This window comes from Aphelocoma coerulescens, chromosome 1 (genome assembly GCF_041296385.1).
Source record: "Aphelocoma coerulescens isolate FSJ_1873_10779 chromosome 1, UR_Acoe_1.0, whole genome shotgun sequence".
NCBI classification, from domain to species: domain Eukaryota; kingdom Metazoa; phylum Chordata; class Aves; order Passeriformes; family Corvidae; genus Aphelocoma; species Aphelocoma coerulescens.
In genome coordinates, this window is record NC_091013.1 from 32,982,524 (window position 1) to 32,991,386 (window position 8,863).

General features: G+C 41.3%; 2 protein-coding genes across 2 annotated transcripts in view; one reads left to right on the forward strand and one right to left on the reverse strand.

The window, feature by feature from the left end:
• Positions 1 to 1,175, reverse strand: part of GABRB3 (gamma-aminobutyric acid type A receptor subunit beta3) — a 196,113-nt gene extending 194,938 nt beyond the window's left edge. Inside the window, exon 1 of the mRNA XM_069006162.1 lies at positions 1,075 to 1,175. Coding sequence (XP_068862263.1) covers positions 1,075 to 1,175 — 101 coding nt within the window. The remainder of the gene's footprint in view (positions 1 to 1,074) is intronic.
• Positions 1 to 8,496, forward strand: part of GABRA5 (gamma-aminobutyric acid type A receptor subunit alpha5) — a 55,632-nt gene extending 47,136 nt beyond the window's left edge. Inside the window, exons 8-10 of the mRNA XM_069006191.1 lie at positions 5,408 to 5,560; positions 6,817 to 7,028; positions 7,965 to 8,496. Coding sequence (XP_068862292.1) covers positions 5,408 to 5,560; positions 6,817 to 7,028; positions 7,965 to 8,267 — 668 coding nt within the window. The 3' untranslated portion in view covers positions 8,268 to 8,496. The remainder of the gene's footprint in view (positions 1 to 5,407; positions 5,561 to 6,816; positions 7,029 to 7,964) is intronic.
• The last annotated feature ends 367 nt before the right edge of the window (positions 8,497 to 8,863 follow it).

An 8,863-nucleotide genomic window follows, 5' to 3' on the forward strand; every position in this document is an offset into this window, starting at 1 on the left:
CACCCACGCATTTGATCCGTTTCAATCATCGCTTTAAAATGATTGCTTGATGAAACCGCGTCGGGGGGAAGGGGATGGGGATGGGGGGGCGAGGACGGGACTGTGGCATGGCATGGCGTGGCATGGCGTGGCATGGCTCTGCAGCGTGTCCGGGGGACCACGTGGCCGGAGAGGAGGTGCAAACCCCGAGGACTCCCATTCCCTCTCGGGCTGCAAGCGGAGGCGCCAGATGTGGCAGCATTAGGGAGACAAAGAAGCTTTAATCCCAGGCCGGGCATCCACGTGAGCCATGCCCCCCTGCTTCTTAAGGCTCCCACGCAAGGGCAGCCCTGGGTGTGCATTGGTGGGGGGGGGACTCCCGGGGGGGTCGAGGCCAGGACAAGGGATCACGTGCACTCAGTAGGACGGGGGCTTAACCAGGTTACACAATGCACTCGGCTGGAGAGCATTAGTGGCATCCAGCGAAGGGCGGGGGGAGAGGTGGAAATGAAACAGCCTGCCATGAGGAAAAGGGGGATTTCCACTGCTGGTGGTTGCCAGGGGCTTGGGCTGGGGAAAGGGGCAGCCTGCAGCAACATGCCTGGGAGCAATTCCTGCAGTATATCCCAGCAGAGTCTGCTGGTGATATACTGTGTCCCCGGTGAAAAATGATGGGCAGAGTTGCAGAGGACGAAGTATAGATTAAATTAAGGACCTCTTACTATCTTTAGGATAAATTTAGGAGACGTGAAAACAGGTACACATACACTTGCACACAAAGTTAGTTGAATTGAAACATGAAGATGCATAAAGCTTTGTGCTCCAACTGGAAAATAAAGAGAGGGCATCTGAGCTTGCCGTTTGTGCTCCAGAAAGGACACAAAGTGACGAAAGGCCTGCCTTGGGCAGCCGCTAAATTTGACTGCCATCTCCATCCATTCACCCCCTCCCTTGCCCATTTCAGAGACATAAAGCTGATGCTAAAAGCAAAGGTTTGTAAAGTCAAGAGAAACATATAGACAGAGCGGTCACTTTTGCAGAAAAAGAATGAGTACACTATCTCCCATTAAAGAGTAAAGGCACTTTTTTCCTTACCAGTTCACCATCATAGCCGCGTTGTTTTCTGCAATGAATGGCAGCTCCCCTCTCGCCTTCATTGTTGCCAAGAAAAAGATCCAAAGGATGTACTGGAGCATCTCCTACAACTTCGTCCTGCTCCTCAGAGCAAGAAAACCATCCAGCCCAGGCAGCGAGTGCTCCAGTGTGTCAGCTCCAGGCCACTTCCAGTTTGCCGCTTTGCCTGTGAAAGCTCCTTGTGCTTCTCAGCCCAAAGGAAACACTTCAGACAAATCCCAAAGTTTCTGCACAGTAAACACCTCCCTCACGTATTTAAGATTTATGCTAATAAATGCTATGCTTCCAACGTCAAGATTTTATATTAATGTCCTGGGTTACATCTGGGCTGGCTGGATTCTGATTGCAGGGTGGATCACAAAGAGCAGGACACAGATTGTAACTGGGGATTAGCAAAATACAAAAATCCGATTTTGCACAGGGAAAGCATCAGTCAACGATGGATTTTCTGGACTTCATCAAGCTCGTAGGAGGCCAGTAATCAGCATTACTTAGGAATGGCCATCGAAGGCATTTCTTCCTTCTATTGAATTGTTGAACGTGAAAAAGAAAAACCAAATAGCTATTGCATAATCCAACTGCTTGGATCTTTTGTGCCTTGTGTGACACACAAGTCAAACTATGCAGCCCTTGCAGTTGCATAGATGAAATGTTTGTGTATGTCATAGGTGATTTATGCTCTTCTTTCTAGCAGGTTTTTTTTTTAAATGGAAGTGCCAGACCTGTACCAGTTCCTTGGGACTCTGCTGATTTTGTAGGCAAGCTGCTGTTTGGCTGGTTTCTCAGAAAAAAATACCCTGGCATTCCTAATTCTGTAGCCAATCTTGAAATTTGGAACATTTTAGCCATGCCACAGAAAACAGCTCTGTCATGTGCCACCTGTTTGGTTTTTGGCTGTTCCTTTTTTTGGGGTTTTTGGGTTTATTTGCGCTAACATCCCCTAGTGTTATTCACCTGAAAGAAAGACATTTGTCTACTCACACTGCTTCCAACAGAACCAACATCTGTTATGTCCTGGTGGTAAAAGTACTGAAAACAATCAGATATGAGATTTGAGTCCAAGTGGATCTTGCTGCTTTCTACAAATCAGGTTGCCCAGTTCTGTTCCCCATACCCAGAATCTCTCATAGCTAACTTAGGATCTGCAGTGGCACAAAACAAAACATAAACCCACTCTTTTATATACTGCCAGCTGGAGCCTGAGCTCTGTAATATCCAAAGCCTAAATAATAAAAGAATCATTCAGTTCTTCATTTTGAACCAAATAATTCTGATTTTTTCTTGAGATGAATCTTTCCCCAGTATCACTATAAAAGGGAACATGCAATTTTTATGGGCCAGAATATTCTGGATGTCAGCATAGTTAGGGAGGTGCCATCACAGACATAATGTCAGGATCTTGCCAGAACAGCCATTGGTAGAACTGAGTCCAGGTATATCCAGTAAACAAACAAGCCTGGGGGCTGGTCTAGCCTCTTTAAAGTATTCAATTGAATCTCAGCATAATGGCAATGGAATAATATGTGTAAGATCCTGGAAAATCTGTAAGCGTGATGTCCAGAACTCCATCAACTAGATACCAAAAAATACTGTAGCAGCTTTTAAAGCATAAAAAGCCCCTTAAGAGCAGCAGCAGCACAGTAGCACAGCTCCATGAAGAAGTGCAGCCATTTCTGCTCTAGGGCTTTTCATTAGAAACTAGGTTTGGTTTTGTTTACTAACAATAATTTGTTTTCTGCAGTGATGAGTGGACCCCATCAGGAACAGGATTCTCTTTTAAGTGCTACACTAACCTATAACAAAAATTAGCTCTTGCTCAAGAAAGCTCATGGTCTAAGGATAAACAGAGGCCTTACAGATGTAAAAGGGAGCTTTGCCATTCCAACAGAGCCAGTATCTTGTTCTATAAACAACAGGCCAGCTCAGGCAGCTTTTAGCTTTACTTTAAGCAGCAGTCCCAAGGCATTAAAAACCAAGCTGTGGGGTTTTCTTAAGCCCTAAGTCTCCTGGAGGAAGTATTCCTAGTATAGGCATCTTTGAAAATGACAGCATGGTAAATCAAAGAATATATTGTCTGGGAGAAGAGCTAGTACAAAATCATGATGCTGTGATTATTTCAGTGGAGATAAGAGCTTTGATAGGTTAAAGAAAATGGTAAGCTAAAAATCAGCTGTGGAGGGTCATCAGAATGTAGGCATTCACTTTCTGTATTTTAAAAATGAAAAAAAAAGAGGGTCCTGTTGCTCTTCTGAAGCTATGTAGATTCTTTTTTTTATGCCAGCTCTCAGAGCATACTGTCAAAATCAATAATGCACATTGTCACTCTGTAGAGAGCAGGGAAACTGTGACTCAAACACATCCCAGTGCAGTAGCAACTGAGAAAAAGATTACAGGCAGGCAGACCCTGCTGCTCCTGTCATATTTTATGGGTAATCCACAAACTAAATACTCCTAAATAAAGAGCAAGGGGGGTTCCTCCTGAGACCACTGCATGTTCGGCCTGGTTCAAAATTACACCAAATAGAAGGGAATTAGGCTTTGCTTTGCAGGGGTTTTCTCCCCAGTTTCACATCATTCCACATCACTCAGGGAACCGTTTCACCAGAAAATCAGACTCCAGAGAAAGACATAAAGATTTGGGCAGGATGTCAGTTAAGGTATTTCCGTGTTATTTCACTTTCTGTCTAATATCCTCAGCATGAGCAAGGTCTGTAAACTTGATGCAGAATAGCAGAGCTCCTGTAGCATAGTATATCAGTGCAGCTGTACCTGCAAAACCCCATTCCCTGAAAACCTGTTCCCTGCTAATTAGCCATATTGTCACTTAGAAGTAATCTGCCAAATCTAATAGCTTAGTAATGCTGGCCACAGCTCAACTCAGGCTGTTCACTTAAGGCAGAATCAGTCTGTTAGGTATTTTCCTTTTGTAGATGTTCTGTAGAGACTAACAGTCAAGTCTTGCAACAGAGATTATAGCTATAGTTGTTTTATTCTTGGAGGACAACATATATTTCAAAACAGGCATTACTCTGATTCATCAGTACCCAACTGAATGCATGCTTTTAAATTACTTTGATATCAGTGAAGAACTGTTAGGGCTTGAAGGGATGGGTTGTTTTTTATTCTTATATTTTGTTTTTATTGTTATATTTCCTAGGCAAATAGTAGCATGCTTTTAGCTAGCAAGATTTTGGATTTGGGAGCAGTTGCCATCATGAATAGCCTTCAGTAACAACTACCTGATTTTCTAGAAACACTCTGAAAGAACCAGGGAGCAGTTACCACCAGGAATAGCCCTCAGTAACAACTATATGGTTTTCTAGGAACAATCTGAAAGAACTGGTTGAAGTTTGATTTTTTCTGAAACATTAGGGAAGGTGACAGCTGGTCTGTCGATTTTTGAGTGCATTTTTTTAGGCTTTTATTGAAATTCAGAGAAGCCGATAAAAGGCATATTAAGGCAATGCTGTGAATTTGGCATATGAAAAAGAAATGGAATTTAGCACTGCTGTGGCAAGTTTTAGGGAGCTCTACATGCAGGCAGTACAATATTCATTGCACAGGTGAAAAAGACAGGACACAATATCTATCCAGAAACAGATAATCTTTCCAAGGGCTAAAGTGTTCCAAATTCTAGAAACACTGAATGCACTAGAGGGATTTTTTTTTTTTCCTGGTGCAGCAATCTGAAGAGTTTGGGTACTCAGATCAGGAAGACATCCCAGGATCCATGTACAAAGTGGCAGTTCTTGCAGAAGATTCTGGGACTGCCAATCCCTGAAGTGTGATGCAGAAGGAGTGTATGGACACATTTTCATTCTTGAAAACTGATGGCTTGGCCATAACAGTTTCCCTAATGAGGTTAAATCCTGCTGCTAAATCAGGTTTCTAAGAGTCGAGGGCCTTAATTGTTACTACGCTACGGAGAGTTTGAATTGTTACTATGCTACAAGAGTCAAAACCAGACAGTGTTGAGGCAGTGCCAGCACACCAGATTTTTTAAGCCTGTGAACATCACAACATTCCAGGTGCATAGGAGAACTGCAGCTTTTCAGTGTAATAGAAATAGCAGTCATTGTCTTCTGCTTTGGAGACTGAATGTGAAGACTATGAGGATCTAGCAGCACCTCTGTCTCAAGTCTTGGTTTTCCACAGTGAAAAAATCCAGACATTTTTCATGCAATTAAGAATGGCTGAGTGGTATCCTCAAATGGGGGTTGGAGCTGGTCTCTTTCAGTCTCTAAATCAATAAGCCTGCCTTATTTTACTCACATGCACATTCTTCTTCTTCTAGGTGAATATACTATTATGACAGCCCATTTTCATCTGAAAAGAAAAATTGGTTATTTTGTCATCCAAACGTACCTTCCTTGCATTATGACTGTGATCTTATCGCAAGTGTCATTTTGGCTAAACAGAGAATCTGTCCCTGCTAGAACTGTCTTTGGTGAGTATCCCACTTTCTCCTAGAACACAGGTAGGATCTTTGTGGCTTGTGAAAGTGATTTGCTGTTACAAAAACACAGTTCACTACTGTTTATTTCTGCTTGAGATGTTGTAAATGTTTTCTCATTCTCTTCTGGTTTAAACTCAAAATAGGTTTAAAAGCCCTGTCTGGGCTGTTTTTGTAAAGTTATGACAGAAATTGGTCAATCAATTATGTGAAAGTTAGGGACAGAAGAAAGAAGAATCAGATTGGTGTGATTTGTGTTGGGTTTTTTCCACTTGGATGGATACTGGATGGTTTAGAAAAGATACACGGATTATCATATTTAATGTATACCCTAGCTAAGCATTTGAAGCAGATATCACTTCAATACATTTTGTTTATCTTCGTTGTAGGAAGTTTATCTGGGAAAACCATGTAGAGGTTAATTAGTGACAATTATCTCTACTACCATAAAACAAATTAATATGACTTTGCATTTAGAAAATGTGTATTTACTGAAGAAATTGTTACGGAAAAAACCTTTAGGGTGTCATTAAATTACTTGATTTATCACTAGAAGATTGCAGAAAATAAGCACTTTCTTAAGTGAAGGTTGATGAAATACAAAATTTCTACTAGATGAAAAACAAGGGGAGTGGGAACAGTTTATTAAGTAAAACTTTCTTCAGCTATTTTAAAGGAGTCACTCTTCTGTACAAGCCTCCTCAAGTCAGTTGGCAGCTTTGTTCAAAAATCAGCTCAGCAAGCTGTATGGGGAGAATACAGGTAGTAGCATCACTTTGCTGACTTTGCTGACACTAGGTTTACAAAGCTGTAACTGAGAGTTAAGTTTTTTGCTCTTGGGGAAATCTTTCCACAGATGAAAGCAGCGGCTGTTTTGTCATTTACTGTCATACGGGAAAGGAGGAGCTACAGTCAAGGAAACCAGTAACAGTCAGCAATTTGATACATGCAATCTCTGTATAAGAAAACAAAATATATAATCCCACTTCACTCCGACAGTTATAAACCCTGAGCTTATCTTGCCCTAAAAATACTTATTTAAATACGCTACAGCTAGAACTAACCAGAACTTCATAGAGTAAAACATCTGAGGATGAAGGCTTTCATTTTTTCTTACTCTGTCAAACTGGTATGCAAACACTGATTGATTTCATGTGGCCTTCTTAGGTATCCTGCTGAATTGGGATCTGCTCATAACTCATTTGGGATCTCATAAGGGTTAGCAAACTCTTATTTTTTTTTCTTTGCAGGAGTAACAACAGTCCTCACCATGACCACCTTAAGTATCAGTGCCCGTAACTCTTTGCCAAAAGTGGCCTATGCTACTGCAATGGACTGGTTTATAGCTGTTTGCTATGCCTTTGTATTTTCTGCATTGATTGAATTTGCAACAGTCAACTATTTCACTAAGAGGAGTTGGGCATGGGATGGCAAAAAAGCCCAGGAAGCTGCGAAAATCAAGGTGTTTAACTTACGTTTTTTAAATACCTAAAATAAAAAGTAGGTATTCAGCATAGTTGAAATAACTGAACGGTCAATTTTCAGCTTCTTTGTGAGAAAGGTATTTAATTACCTCATGACATACTTTTACCTTCCTGTAGAGAAACATTTGTAAGGAAATACGGTGCCTTCTCTTCACGGAGATAAACTACCAGTCTCTATCATCCATATGAAGAGGACTGTTTACAGAAGCACATTGGGCATTGAGTACATGGGGCATGGGATTTCAGTGATTAGACTTCTGATAATAGCGGACATACGCTATGAAACTTATCTCTGCAGATAAGTTTCTCCTTATTTGTGTGTGCTCTCCTAAATAAATGACAAAGCTCACACTGAGCTCCATGAGTCGGAGTCCCACCACAGTGAAAAAAGGAACCAAAGACTGGTTCTGTGAAAACAAAAACCTGTGAGTTTCATGCTGAAATGAACTTTTGGGATAGGACTGACTCTTAGTAAATCATCTCCTAGAGAGAGCTCGTACCCACAGGCATCCCAAAAGAGCCTTATAAAGAGGGCAAGCTGGCAGGGGCAATGAGCCCTTCCCCACACTCTTTGCAGCAGCTGGGGAAATGAGGTTCACATCTTGTCAGCTGTCTGTGGGGCAGCAACCTGTGCAGATGCAAGACCACATCTCACTGACAAAAGCTGTTAATGCACATGCCAGGTGGGATGTGGGTCCAGCCAGTGAGTCTTAGCTTTCTCCATCAGGGAAGGTCTCACCTGAGTAGGGGCTACAAAATCAAGGCAGAAACATCTGTTTGATAGACAGTCAGAATAGCCAACAGGCATTTACTAGCACGCTTGATTATGGTGTTCAGCTTTCTGAGTCAGTATCTTGAGAATGTGTTTCCACTTTCTGTTCTTGTGGTATAACATTTTGTTCTTTACACTGCAGAAAAAAGAGCGCAACTTGCTGGGAAATAAACCAACTAATACCTACAGCACTGGGAAGATGACTCCTGCACCAAACATGCCAAAGGACTCAGCCTCATCTGTCATCTCAAACACTACATCTGCTCCAGTGAAGCCTGCAGAAGAAAAGCCTGCTGAAAGCAAAAAGACTTACAACAGCATCAGTAAGATTGACAAAATGTCCCGGATAATTTTTCCAGTGCTGTTTGGAACTTTTAACTTAGTTTACTGGGCCACATATTTGAATAGGGAGCCTGTTATTAAAGGTGCCAATTCTCCAAAATAAACTGAAGTACTCTGGAGCCACATGTGAGCCATACTTACAAAGCAGATGCTACCAAGGAAAATTTGAGATCCAGATGACTTTCTACGTTTGGGCAATATTCTTCAGGAAATTTTTTGCATGTTTAATAATATGTACAAATAATATTGCCTTGATTGTTTCTACATGTAACCTCAGATGTTTTGGAGACGATTATATTACTTACAGCAACGGATCTTTATAAAAGATCAGAAGACATTGAACATGGCTTCTTTGCTGCTGAGTATCTTGCATTGATAGTTTACAAATAAAATAAGTTATATTTTTTAACTGTTCAAGTGTACTACATATCGTGGTTTTTATACTTCAGATGTACAGTCATACAAATATGGGCTTAACCTATATTTTACAGAAGAGCTCCACTATTGTCATCTGATAAGTTACTGAGTAACGCCAGTTGTAAATGTGCCAAATTATTAAGTGTAGGGCTATGTTTGAGAACCTTTACTAGTTACAGGTAGTGCATTATTCCACAGACAAAACTGCTCAGCCCAATTTTCATTGGAAGTTTAATACAATGCAGTAAATCCTAATGGCACTATGATGATTTTCACTGCTTG